General features: G+C 49.0%; 1 protein-coding gene across 4 annotated transcripts in view; it reads right to left on the bottom strand.

Moving 5' to 3' along the window:
• Positions 1-14,403, bottom strand: part of atp11b (ATPase phospholipid transporting 11B) — a 38,279-nt gene that overhangs the window by 6,237 nt on the left and 17,639 nt on the right. For 2 of the 4 annotated variants that reach the window (XM_062555772.1, XM_062555773.1), the window contains exons 19-28: positions 11,463-11,666; positions 10,081-10,234; positions 9,363-9,465; positions 8,772-8,917; positions 8,562-8,621; positions 7,792-7,919; positions 7,482-7,620; positions 5,941-6,006; positions 5,667-5,770; positions 4,994-5,159 (exon numbers count right to left, since the gene is read on the bottom strand). In XM_062555772.1, coding sequence (XP_062411756.1) covers positions 4,994-5,159; positions 5,667-5,770; positions 5,941-6,006; positions 7,482-7,620; positions 7,792-7,919; positions 8,562-8,621; positions 8,772-8,917; positions 9,363-9,465; positions 10,081-10,234; positions 11,463-11,666 — 1,270 coding nt within the window. Of the gene's footprint in view, positions 1-43; positions 1,669-4,993; positions 5,160-5,666; positions 5,771-5,940; positions 6,007-6,119; positions 6,464-6,564; positions 6,589-7,481; positions 7,621-7,791; positions 7,920-8,561; positions 8,622-8,771; positions 8,918-9,362; positions 9,466-10,080; positions 10,235-11,462; positions 11,667-14,403 lie in introns of those variants that run through there. The other 2 variants (XM_062555774.1, XM_062555775.1) reach the window with 2 other exon arrangements.

The following is a 14,403-nucleotide window of genomic DNA, read 5'->3' as shown; positions in this document are numbered from 1 at the left end:
AGTCAGATCAGAGCTACAGCGGAACATCTGCCGCATCCTTCAGACAAGCGTGCGAGTTGGCCCAAGAAAAACAAGCAAATATAATCGTCCATTACGCTGAACGGGGAAACAAACTCGATTCTTCGATTCTAATCTCTGAGCGGCAAACTCTGTTGTTTTTTCCCCTGACCGAGCATTTTCTGATGACTGCTGTCGATACTTGCAGTCCCTGAGATATCTTGCGGAGCTAAACAAATCTTCCAACAACTGTGATAGAACTTTGAATAATGCATTAAGAGGGGGATCTGGCAGGGAAGTACACCCCTTGTGCCGGCTATTTTTGAGCTTAGGGGATGACAAGCACACAGATCGGCCAGAAACCCCTCCCTGTGGATCCTCCCATGTAGCTCTATGAATGGACATACTACATCAGACAGATGATCAGTGCACAACATAATCAAAACTGGCAGACCACTGCAGATTGGATTTTTTTTACAGCAGGCAGAGGTCAATGGGCTACATGAAAAAATGACAAGCAATTCTTCCACTTGGGCTGGGGAGAAATATTGGGCCAGTAGTGCAGTGGGTCGTTAATATATTTCAGAGTGGATTTCATACACCCTGTCCCTGAGAATCAATATTTCTGAGATGCAGGTGATGTAGGTTAAAGGTAAGAGACATGATGATGTTGGGATATATGAGACAAGATGACTTACTAGTTGGGTAAATCGGCTTGTGTGAGCGGTGCAATTTATATACATGTCAGCCTTAACACTCAGCCCCACACAGTCTGCCTACAGACCTCACCAGGAAACAGTGTGCCTAAGCTACAGGAAACCTCAAGACTTCGTTTCACACCGATTAGGATGAAAGCACATTTGAGACGGACAAAAAAACATGACCTTCACAATGGACATTAAAGAGTTATGTCTAGGCTGTACAGAGATACAAACTTAACATCAAAGAAATGTCCCATGATCTTATCTTGGATCAACAACAAAAAAAACAGTTTGACACAGCATAATGGAAAAACACTACATGGGGGAGCAAAATTAAAAAAAGGAGTTGATGAAAACATTTATTTTTCATAATCACATAATCAGGCATTTTGCACAGAAAGATTAAACACATGAAAGGAGCATAAAATGATGATATGAATATGAAATGTCCGCAAAACGAAGAATGAATAAATGAACAATAATGGCATACAATGAAAGAATGCAAACACTCTGAAGCAGAGGATATGCAGAATCTGTGGAGCTTGAGGACAAAGACATCATGAGTGATCATCATGTAAAGCACATGGAGATATGTGTGTGTGCGACAAAGATATGTGGAACACGAAAAGACACCACAAAACTCAAAACTCAAAGACAACACAAAAACAAAGAAACAAAAGTCGACAAACAAACTCCAAAAGAAAGAGTCCATGCCAGCAATCCCACCCACCCACGGTTGGCCCTGCCCCCCGCACCCTTTCACCCCCCTGTGCCAGGGCACCGTGGCGGGGTCTGGCGGGGGGCAACCCCCACAGACACACACACAGGGCCGGTACTACCTAGGGGAGGATAGGGCGGCACCGAGGGCGGGGGGAGGAGAAGCAGCTAGCAGTTGCCAATTGTCCTCCCCTCTGTTCCTGCTTTGAGCAGAGTCATATTCTGAGCTGACTGAAACCTTATCCTCTTCCATCTGGAAGGACAAAACAATGCGTTAAGTCTCCCAAACGGAAGAATTTTTTTTACAGGAGGAGAAAAAAAAACAGAATCGTGTGACGAGCATGAAAACGCCTCCATGTCCAAAATGGAAATATTGAGCGGAAACCGTGAGGATGCCGTAGCACGGCTTCGGAATGAGATTTGGCAAAACCAAATCAGTTTAGGAAAGTGGATATGTCCAACTTCGTTAGTCTGACAAGCAAATACAAAACTGGCAAATCCAATCATATCTTCGTATATTTTGAAGCTGATTGAATGCCAAGTCACCATAGATATTGGAGAGAAATCTGAATCAATCATTCATATGAAATGGAAGTTCAGACTGGTCCTTGCATCAATAGCTGGACTCGGGAACGTTTTCTCTGCTCATTGCAAACAAAATCAACAAGTCTGGTTTAGGAGCATGCTGTCCAGATCAGAAACATGATGCACGATAGCACGCATGCACAATAGCCTCCATCAGCACAGTGTCCACTGAAAGCCACTCAGAGGACATTCAGAACAATGACCAAAACAAAACACATTACCAGCCTCAAGGAGCTGCTGCTGCATGCCTTACAGTGCCTTTCAATGCACCTTCACCCACATTAGGCATTAAGAACTGGCACAGTCTGTGGCGAACATGCCTGACACACACCAGACCACAGACCAAGTGCCACCCCAAAACGGGGCCATGCATCAGTCGACACGTCACATGACATTCCCCAGTGGTTACGGCTGCACCACCCCCACTCAAGAGTTGAGCATGCAGGGTTACAGAGGGATCGGGGACCAGAGCTTCCACAGCTCGCATGCAAAGTGCAACGAGCATCTAACCAGATCCCCCTTCTCTCTTTCGTTCTCTACCTCTCCCTACATCGCCACGCTCACTCCTTCCTTCTTTCTTTCTATCTTTCCCTCTCTCTCTCCCTCTCTCGAGTCGTCTTCTCAGCCTACAGCTTGTTAGTTGGTCCACCACAGCATGCAGACGACACTGGGACAGTAAGGGTTGAGGGAGGGGGGGGGGCAGGTTCTCCTACTCTACCTAATCTTGCCCAGCTGATTCTTGGCCCTGGAAAGAGGCTGCAGGGCGATGAAGTCGTCACCTATGGCAACGCGGTTGGAGTACATCTAGCAGAGGAGAGGAAGGTGGAACACACAGACAACATCAGTAGAGAGGGACACAGACACAGGGAGAGAGAAACACACACACACACACACACACACACATAGAAATGCAAACAACACAGAGATTGTGTGTATGGGGCGCCGTCTGTGTGTGTGGCGTGCAGTTTGACACAACTATAGAGCTGAGCAGTAATGGAAGCAGAACACAAGAGTGTTGGCAGAGAATGTGAGCAACACGAGGACAAAGGGAAGAGGTACAGAGCAAGTGTGTGTCTCTGTGTGTGTGTGTGTGTCTCTCTGTGTGTGTGTGCGTGTGTGTGCGCGCGTGTGCATGAGTCCGTAATTAACATCTGTCGAAGTTGGTACATCATCTACAGGTGTCTAGGAGTATATTTATCATTCCACATGAGAGCTAGCTGGCTAGCGGCTCTTGTCTTTGTTGGCGGAGTGCGACGTGTGTGGGTGGTGTTGCATGGCCAGGGTGCCTGAGAGCGCCCGTCTCACACATGAGAGCTAACAAACCTCATCTGATCAGAGCGAAAATGGAACATCTTTATGACAGGTGGCATTTTCACCACGATGCTCTGGCACCAAGTCATGTGTCAAGAGGCCACAGAAGAACAAACAAAGTGACTGCCACTGTGTTCTGTGTTGGCGTGTGTTTCCGTATTCAAAGAACCTATGTGCAGTGGTCATGCAACTAAAATAACACTGACTGTACCAGTTCTTTGATTATTTTCAAACTGAAGTTGTAGATTTGACCTTTCTATAACTGCCTAACAGAAGACTGAAACTGAAGGTTATTTTTTTTCCGACTGAGAATGCATGCTTAAATTCTAAAAATGCAGGTAAAAAGGTTTTTTTGGTCAGTAAATTCTCACTTCATAGTTTGGCCTTTGTATGCGAGAGAGAAAGAAATTGAGCAAGCAGTTGGAGTGTAAAAGAGTCTGTGTGAGCAAGAGAAACAATATACAATGGGAACAGACACGGAAACAGTATACGCGGTGCCTCACACACACAAAGAGCCACGCAAACACACACACGGACACTCACAAACAGCCTGTGACCTGCTGGAGTAAGAGGAGCTCGTTGTGACAGAAAACAGAGTGCAGACCACACAGAGAAAGAGATAGATAGCAAAAGAGAGAGAGAGAGAGAGAGAGAGAGAGAGTGAGACAGGGTGAGAGAGAACAAACAAGTGAGAGTGTGTGTGTTTTCCAGTATCGAGTGTCATCTGCAGTGCCGAGGCTCGCTGAGGTTCGCTGACACGGCAGCATTTGGCTGTAAAGATCTCCTCCTCGAGAGCGCGGGAGACAGAGGGGGCCGAGCCCACTGCTGACCGGTGCAGGGAAACAAGCCCAGGCAGTGTAGGCCCAGCCAGTACTGTAGGTCCACTGAAAGCGGACCTGAAACAGCCCGGCTCGACCTCAGCGCACCGAGTCAGTGGAACACAGACTCTCCCACATCCTCAATAAACACACTTACATTAGCTACAGTGTGGGAGGGAGAAAAAAAAAAGCTGCAAGAAAATAAATATATATGTATATCCGTTGGACCACTTACTGCTTGTGTGAGATGGGAAATCATGACTCATTCTGAAACTACTCTGTGTGTGCAGTGAGTAACTCATCCTGTAGTCGATCTCTGTCTCGATCTCGAACAGCTCTTTCACTGGTAGCAGTGCTGGATGAATCAATCTGCCCCTCCAAACTGCATCTGCTGCAATCTGGCATGCTGCAATCTAGCATGGTCGCAATTCGGCTATGTGTCCACTTCAGCTCTGAGCTCTGTGTGAGGGTTCTGTGGAAGGCCTGACTAGTGAGAAGCCATGCAGTTGTTGGTGTGTGTGTGAGTGAGTGTGTGAGTGTGGGAGTGTGGTCGTGCCTGCGTATTGCATGCATTTCATGTTTCCGTGTGCTCTGCCAAAGCAAAAGTGAAAAGTTGGGAAGTGGTCACGTCAAGTGGTCATGTTTATTTGTACCAAACACCAAAAAGATGTGACGTCGTGCATATTATTAGGACACAGCGGCTTGTGGTCTTCGCTTGAGCTCTGCACCAAGAGTAGCTTTCCAGGAGCTCGGCTCCCAGCTAAAGCCAGCGTGAGTGCGGTGAGGGGTAGGGGGGTTAAGCTGTTGGAGTGTGCCACTGTGGAAGCGAGGGGGGAGTGTGGAGGTGATTGTGTCCAATCCTACCTGAGATTTCTGGGTGCTGGTGGGCTGTAGGTGCCGATAGAGGACCTTCTTGACGACGTCAGGGAACAGGCAACCGGTCACGATGATGATGATGGCGAACCAGGCCGAGCCACTGGACAGCAGCTGGACAAAGACAAAGTACATGTCCTGCGTGTGGAGGAAGGGCCTGTGGAGAGAGGACACACACACACACACACACACACACACACACACACACACACACACACACACACACACACACACACACACACACACACACACACACACACACACACACACACACACACACACACACACACACACACACACACACACACACAATCTGGGTTATGTCCGAGAAAAGGACTGTGTTCCTCTTGAGCACACGGATTACTCACTCCCTCCCTCCCTCCCTCCCTCCCTCCAGGTCAAACCTATACAATTACACTATGTGTATCTGCATCAGTTCTTTATTGTGCATACGAGTACATCCACATGGGAATGTAAACCTTGCCTTAAGGCAAGACGCTATGCTGTGACATACTGTAACATGACATCACTGCAAGATACAGTGGCAGTGGAGTTCTTGAGGAGATACTATCATCATCATCATCATCATCATCATAATCATCATAATCATCATCATCATCATCGTCGTCATCGCTGTGTTTGTGTGCGGCGAGGGCGGCCATACCAGATGATGCCCCCATAAAACAAGGAGAAGATGAAATAGAACGCGATGGAGCCCCAGGTGACAAAGTGGTTCATCCACGTCCAGAAGTGGGTCTCTAAGGCCAGCTGAGGAGAAAGGGGACGAGAGCGCCCTTCAGTATAGTAAGTAACCTTCACACTTCAACACAAGGAGACGCAATGGGAGTAAAAATGCCTCGGGAATGTTAATTCCTCTCAAATGACTCAGCAAAAATGTGAAGTGCGCTGTGTTGAAGTACATGTATACGGATTTGCACCTTCAGCGTGACGGTGATGACCATGACTGTAAACACCAATGTTCCAAACGTCCAGTTTCCAAACATCTGAAAAGAGTTGGAGGAAAAAAAACAAAATATTTCAGATACTTAACATAGTTTTAACAGCTTCGTCCATCTCGGTCTACACACACACACACACACAGACACAGACACACAGACACACAGACACAGACACAGACACACTCCATTCAGACTTTCGGCTCTCTGGAATGGCCGCGGCCCCACCAGATGCTGGCATGTCAGAGGACAGCTGCACACTCACACACACGGCCTCCAGGCACTCCGAGCGTTATCGGGAGGTTGCCAAGCCGTTTAGAGCGCGGGGGCAACACTTCTGTTAGCGCTGGAATCCATTATTGCAGTCATGCAAGGCAAGAGAGCGCTCCTCAAACTCCCCTGCCACCCGGAAACACTCAGACTGACAAATGTGTGTGGCATGGCATCAAAAGAATACTGATCGCGCACACTTAGGCAGCGGTGGTGAAGCTCAGAACTGAGACAGCTGTGAGATTGATTAAAGCAAAAGAGAAGAGTGTGAGAGAGAGAGAGAGAGAGAGAGAGAGAGGCATGCAACCAACTAGAGGAAACCAATCAAACGCTTACCAGTTGTCTGTTAGCTCTCAAAATCTGATGACATGCATGGCGTGAAAAAGAGAAGAAGGAAGAAAGAGAAAAACAAAGAAAGGAATAAAAAGGACAGGCAGAAAAAAGACTTCCCAAATAACCAATCCCCCCCCCCCAAGAAACAATGAAATGGTCCCGCCATCAACACCAACACCATCACAGCAACAGGCTGGTACAAGAATAGCAGAGACTGAAGGGCCATACCTCTGTTGCTCCTCCATCATTGAAGGCATTTCACTAAAATTGCATCTGGGGAGGGGGGGATCAATATTGCGCTGTGCCCACTATGTGGTCTCTAAGCAACGCTCAATCAATATTTGCCTTGTTGGGTGAAGGAAGCGAGGGCTGGCGTTGCCAAGGTTTCATGGCCCAGAGTGACGGGGGCGCTCACACCGACAAGGCCACTCTCGTCCAGCGACGAGCTGATGGGCTCACCTTCGCACACGGCCAATTTTCTCATTCCATCTGCCTTTCATTCAATTTCAGCACCAGCCGTTTTCCTTCCGCTAACACCTGCCTCCCACCAAGGCAATTTCTATAAGGGCAAGAGGAAGGCCCAGGTCTACATATTAAATCCCAACCCATGTAATATCTCAATGTCCAAGAGGCTACAAGTAATCGGCAACATGCAGGCACCACAGTGTTTGCCCCCCCCTGTCCCTTTAAAAGTTAGAGATGTACAGAAAGCCACTTACAGTGGATGAAGCACACATGCACAGACTGAAGGAGAAAACACAACTGGCCCTTAGCGGGACCCATCCCCACCGTCACCTCTAAACTCTTAAACACTTCTCATTAAAGAGGATTAGCGCTCAGGCAAGCAGACACGGGGCTGCAGCGCGGCGCTGACCGACCCCCCCCCACGACCCCCCGACCCCCGGCGACCCCGGCCTCACCTGCCCGTTGCCCAGGAGAGAGGTGTCCTCGCCCATCAGGATGTAGGAGCCGAAGAAGAAGACAAAGGCATGGCAGAAGCCTAGCAGCGTCCAGTACAGGAACGTCTTGAAGGAGAGCATGGAGTTCTTGCTGATGTCCCTGCAGGATGAGTGAATGACGTTAATGAAGGGGGCCTTTTGCGATGCCCCCCAACAGGGAGCGTAGCCATGGCAGCTCTCGCAGCTGCGGCGACGGCAGCTTTAATTGGGAGCCATAGGTGAGCGGGAGGGCAGGTCACACGGATCAGGTGTGCTGCGCGGCGCGGCGTACCTGTACAATGCCGGTTTGCTCTGCAGCACGTGCGGATGGACCAGCTGTTCAAACAGACTGTAGACCAGGATGGGCAGCGAGGTGAAGCAGATGTTGTAGAGTGTCAGATAGACACTATCATAAAGAGTCTGCCAGACAGGGGACAGACACACACACACACACACACACACACAGAAAAGCTGTCAGAGTGGGGACAGGAAATCTGCTATCAACGACAAATGTGTTTTTTGTGCGCGGGGCCAGACACGGGGTATATCAGGAGGTTAAATGAAAATCAGGACACTTAAGCCACAGTCCTTTCAGCAAAAACATATCACCAAAATCAGACGTCCTTTTCAGTAAGTTTAATTACAACATCACTACAGCGGAAGGAAAGAGGATTCATGTCACTTTCTTTTCACTAGGGGTGCCTCTCATGCAGCGTTTATACTGTACATCCTCACTCGCTCCTCGGGCCTCGATCCTCACTGATCTACATAAAGAAAGACAGAAGAAGGGATAGACCATCCCATTGTTGCCGCCCCACCCTTCTTGATGTACTGTACATCAGTGAGGACCGAGGCCCGAGGAGCGAGGTGGACGTGTAAAAGCCGAGTGAGAGGTACCTCAGATGTTCGGCTGAACAGCACAACGGGCATCATCTTACTGTGAGTGTGTGTGTGGACAGTCTAACAGCGAGCACTTCACAAACAACGTGACGTCAAGAGACAAGGCAGTGGCAGGAGTGGCACAGTCGCCAGTGATGACACACAGATACCAAACACACTTACTTGTTGTGAAAACAGACAGAAGAACTGGTATAAAAACTGGGGCGTGATAAAACACACATTCTAAAAAGAAACACAAAAAGAGACATGTAAACGTTTCCATCGAGTATTCCAAACCACCAAATACACACACATAAAACACAAACATACAGATAAACAACACTGTGTAATACACACTCTCACTGCACACAAACAGACAGACCAGACACTCACCTTGTAGAAAAAATACTGCACCAGCGTAGCTATTCTTATGTAATAGAAGTGCCCGTGCACAAGCAGCAGTTTGGCAAGGAACTTGAATCTTGCGATTGCATAGTCACTATTTCGGACCGCCTGCCTGCCTTCCTTCCCCATAATACCTGTGGAGAAGCAGAGCCTCAATTACTCATGTCCTACTCGAGCTCACACAGTGAAAGGCTTTTCTGAGATCCTCGAAAAACACTCATGAGTGTATCATCAGCCAAGTCTATCAGTGGCCTCTTGAAAAGACAGCTTGTGTACCAACGCTCACAGCAAAAAGAGCCTTGACAGGCTCACAATTGACTATTCATCATTGGCTTTTAAACAAAGTGTTCTTTAAAAGATGGTCTTAATGGGCATGATGTGCACTCGTGCTGCACATCTCTCTTACAGCAGTAAGTAAGAATAATACAACCTGTCAGTGCTCACTGCTGATGCCAGAGCAGCAGCGAGCCTGCGTTTACTAACAAGCTGGCCACTCTCCGGTGACTACGTGAGCCGACAGTGAGCGCGGGCGGTGCGCGGAGCGTTCCGCACGGATACGAGACGTGGAGTGTCGTTCACCTATGCCGACGTGGGCCTCCTGAATCATGCTGACATCGTTGGCCCCGTCGCCGATGGCCAGAGTGATGGGCTTCTCCGGCGAGGTCTTGAACAGACGCACCACCTATCAATCACAGCAGAGCCATTAGCACCGCTGCTACGGAAACCCAGCGCCTGTGTGAGGCAATTAGGCAGCTGGTGGGAACAACGGCTGGGGTGGTGTGTGTGTGTGTGTGTGTGTGTGTGTGTGTGTGTGTGAGAGAGTGTGTGTCTACAACTATGTGTTAATATGTCTGTGTGTTAGAGTGTTTGTGTGTGTGTGTGCCTGTCTGTCTCTCTCTGTGTGTGTGTGTGTGTGTGTGTGTGTGTGTGTGTGTGTGTGAAATCTTGAGAGCAGCATGTGAGTCACTGATGAAAGGGTGCATTTGAGAGGAAGTGAAGAGGGAAGAGAGGAAGATGTCTGGATCATGTGAACTAGCTGACGGAGTGTGTGGGGGTCAGATAAAGACACATCTCTGTGTGTGTGTGTGTGTGTGTGCGTGGCTCAACAGCCAATTTTTTCACGTGACTGCAAGCATTAGAGCATGTGAGAGAGAATGAGTAAGTGTGTGTGTGTGTGTGTGTGTGTGCGTGCGTGTGTGTGTGTATGTGTGTGTGTGTGTGTGTGTGTGTGTGTGTGTGTGTGTGTGTGTGTGTGTGTGTGTGTGTGTGTGTGTGTGTGTGTGTGTGTGTTACTTGCCTTGGCTTTCTGGAGGGGGGCCATCCTGCAGCAGAGCACGGCGGAGCAGTTTTTACACACCTCCATGAAGAGTTTCTCGTGCTCCCGCAGAGCCAGAGACAGACTCGCCCCGTCCACCACCAGCCCGTGCTGGATCACATGGTCCTCTTTGATCCTGTGTGTGTGTGTGTGTGTGTGTGTGTGTGTGTGTGTAAGGGGGAGAAACGGGTAGAGTGTATGTGTCAGTGAATGAGATTGTGACAAGTGTATGAGAGAACGAGAGGAAGAGAGAGAGAGAGACAGAGAGAGAGAGAGAGAGAAAATGAACAATGACGAAACTTCTCACTGAGCAAGACCTTCTATTTTTAAACTCATACATTCACATGACAAAATCCATCTCAACAAGGATATCGCCCTGCCCCGCGAGAAGACACTGTGAGGAATGGTTTGACTTGTGGCGGGCCGGACCAGTGACATAACAGCCGTACATCTCCTGTGGACACCCAGGACAAGCCTTGATTCATGGCAGCCCAGCCACAGCCATCAGCCATCAGCCATCATGCATCTTTATGTGTGTATGTGCTGCTTCTCCATCATGAGCCCCACCCCCACCCACAGCCACCAGAGCGTGAGGAGGGCAGCCAGCGCTCAATCAGGCAGGGGCTTCTGGGTGCGCACACGTGTGTCAGCACAGGACATCATCATGCCAATTTCTCCATTGTGTGTGTGTGTGTGTGTGTGTGTGTGTGTGTGCGCGCAAGAGTAAGTCCCATGTAGCTGGGACTTAAGGAATCGATATCGTATCGAATCGTGATGAAACTGGCGATCTACACCTCTATGCATTGGTGTTTCTGTGTATGTGGGTGCCTGAGCTGTGGTGTGCGCAAGTCAGTCAGTGTGTCCACTGTCAGTGTGTCACTTATGCTGTGTGTACACTGTCTGCGTACGTGTGTGTGACTTATGCAGTGTGTCCACTGTCTGTGTACGTGTGTGTGACTGACTTATGCTGTGTGTGTACAGTACACTGTGTGTGACTGAGTCAGCAGCAGATGTGGATCATGTCAAATAGCACTCCATCCCACCCCTCCCTCTCCATTACTAAGTCACAATCAATCCCACTACCAGGCGGTGAGTGTGTGGCTCTGTCAGTCTACCGCTGGCTAACACGCCTGCAATCAGAGCCACGGAGGGGAGGCACCACGGGGAGCAGAGTGTGTGTGTGTGTGTGTGTGTGTGTGTGTGTGTGTAAGAGAGAGGAGGTGACAGTGTGACAGATAAAGATAAAGAGGGCAGGGAGGATGGAGGGAGAGGTGTGGAGGTATGGGCTGTGGATGAGAAATGGGCAGAGGGGACAGTGTGTGTGTGAGTGTGTGTGTGTGTGTGTGTCCAGGCAAGGCAAGCACCTGCGGGCCAGTCTGCGGAGCTGCTCGGCGCACTCGTTGTCGGACTTCTGCTGGACGAGCTCCAGGATGTTCATGGTGCGGTGGAAGTGACCGCAGGACAGGCTGACGCTGACGGCCGTCTCGTGCTTGTCGCCGGTCAGCACCCATATCTTGATGCCAGCCAGACGCAGCGCCTCGATGGTCTCCTGCACCTTCTCCTGCAGCCTATACACACACACACACACACACATACAAGGTATGTCACTCACAATCACACTGATAAATATGGATATACACATAAACAACAAATACACCTGTACAAGTAGGCAAATACAGTGACCTATCTGAATGTATACTGTACATTCATCATTAGTTAATGAGATAAGGTTGAGCTCCAAGTATCCAAAAATATTGTACTGCACTCCTTTTTCCTAAGTCTTTCGCTAACTCACTCACAGTCTCTCTCTCTCACACACACACACACACACGTGTAGTTGGGTCACTTTTGCTAATCCGCCATCCTATTAAAACTGCCAGGATTACACTGAATGAGATTATGTTCCTCTCATCGGAGAAAGGGTGATTACTCAGCTCAGCATGCTTCTAAGAATGCCACTAAACAAAGCAAGAGTCAGTCTAGACGCACTCCCCATGGCACCTGGCCTTCACACACACACACCCACACACACCCACACAGACACACAGACACACAGACACACAGACACACAGACACACAGACACACAGACACACAGACACACACACACACACACACACACACACACACACACACACACACACACACACACACACACACACACACACACACACACACACACACACACACACACACACACACACACACACACACACACACTTCACCAAGCACTACCCGTTCTGTACACCTGCACACAGCACATGCAAGTAAAAGGGTCTAAGTACTGTGTGGATCTGGCTCCAAAGACACGAACATGGACAGAAATGAACCATTGCATTGAATTTGCCCGTCTCTGAGCCATATGATGTAGCAGGCTATTGCATGTTCTGTATTGCATGACTTCTACGGTCAACAATGGACCATCTGCTGACGGTCCCCACCCCTTTCTGCAGGCCTTCATTTCACCTGATTTGACACTGGTTGTGTTGTCAACAGAGTTAGATGTAGGGAGTGTGAATGCAATGTGTACATGAAGGCAAGACAAGTCTAGCGCCAACTCCAGCGTACGCTTCAAGGCTCATCAAAACAAGCGCCGCACTTCCCCTGCGTGTTTCAAATATTTGTTGTCGTCCCTGGATGGTATCAACAACCCTCTGATGCATTTCCCTTGAAAGTTGTGGAGCATGACTGTCAGTCGTTTGCATCATCCACCGCCTAACCGCTAAATGGATTCATCCATCACGCTCGATAATGAGACAAGTGGAGTATTGATGTCCCCCTCCCCCCCCCCCCCCCCCCGCCGTAACAGCCACACAGCTAATACCAAAAAATAAAACGCCAATTATCGACATGGCTACGGCTGGCGAGCGGGCGAGGCCTGACGCCTTGGGCGAGCATTTAACACACAGCTCAACACGTCGAGCTCACAGGAAACACCCGGCGCGCGCACATACACACACACACACCACTCTGGGCTCCACTCTCTGAGCCCCCAGCTTAAAGATTAGCAGCAGATAAAAACATCACATTAACTTGTGAGCAGGGGCGCAAACAGTTCAGCTGAGGGACGGGAGGAAGGGGAGAACCGATGGTGTGTGTGGGAGATTAATGATGTCCTCGATTATACACAGGGCTCTTTGAAGATGGCCAACATTTCTGGGGGACATGGAGGATCCTTATCGGCAGCCCAAGAGGTATGTGTGTGTGTGTGTGTGTGTGTGTGTGTGTGTGTCTGGAGGGAGAGCTGCATTAATTAAACACGGACAGCTAGCGCAAGCAGATGGTGTGGGCCTGTCTGCCTGCATTGCTCTGCTAAGAGCGTGCCCCCAGCATCCACACACACACACAAAATGATGAACACATTCACACAAACCTCTGACATAAATACACACCTATGACTAGCATAGGCCGTGCGACACAGTCAGATGACACACGCGCGCACACACACACACACACACACACACACACACACACACACACACACACACACACACACACAGAATGATGAACACATCCACAACAAACCTCTGACATAAACACACACCTACGACTAGCATAGGCCGTGCGACACACAGTCAGATGGGTACACCCACACACACAAACAAACAAAGAAGTGAAACCCCTCCCGAGAGCAAAGATGTCCACACAGACAGACACGGCGCTGTTCTGTGCTGCTACTCCAGTCCTGCTCTCTCCTCTTCCCCTTTCAGAGCCGGACTCCACTCCACTCCACTTACTCAGACTTTATGCTCTGTCTAAATGCCCATAAAGTAACCAAACCACTCTCTGTCCAGAGGGGCCACATTGCATGAGTCAGCTAGTTTACCACAGCAGATCGCAGAACTCCTGCTTGGTAGAGGTGAATAGACACAACGGAGTTGTTACTTCAGTCTGAGCACTTTGAATAGATACTGTAAATACAAAAAATCTTCCCCTATCCAGGACCTCCACAGGAGTAGCACCAGCCACACAACAGCCTGTTGTACCTGTTTTGACTATCAACATCTAAATCACAAAGTAGTCTGTGAGTTGCCAATAAGGATGGTGGATAGCCATGGTAAGGATTGGACATTCCAGCCATGTGAAGCAACTGGCGAGTTAGCGTTGCATTGCGTAATTGTTCTAATAGAGCATGAATCCGTAGCGTTCCGAATCAAAGTGACAGGCCGTTCAGTGCGATTAGCGAAAGCTTCTCTCATGTGTTGGAGAATGTTCTGGTGGCTCGCGGCGTACCAAATGAAGCGGTCACGATTCTCAGTTTCCCTTTTAATCTCACCCTTCCTTTCAACCAAACAGACCTAATTAAT

This window comes from Sardina pilchardus, chromosome 15 (assembly GCF_963854185.1).
Source record: "Sardina pilchardus chromosome 15, fSarPil1.1, whole genome shotgun sequence".
In the NCBI taxonomy this organism is placed as follows: domain Eukaryota; kingdom Metazoa; phylum Chordata; class Actinopteri; order Clupeiformes; family Clupeidae; genus Sardina; species Sardina pilchardus.
Note: the sequence above shows the minus strand (reverse complement) of the source record. Positions and strands in the feature narration are given on the sequence as shown.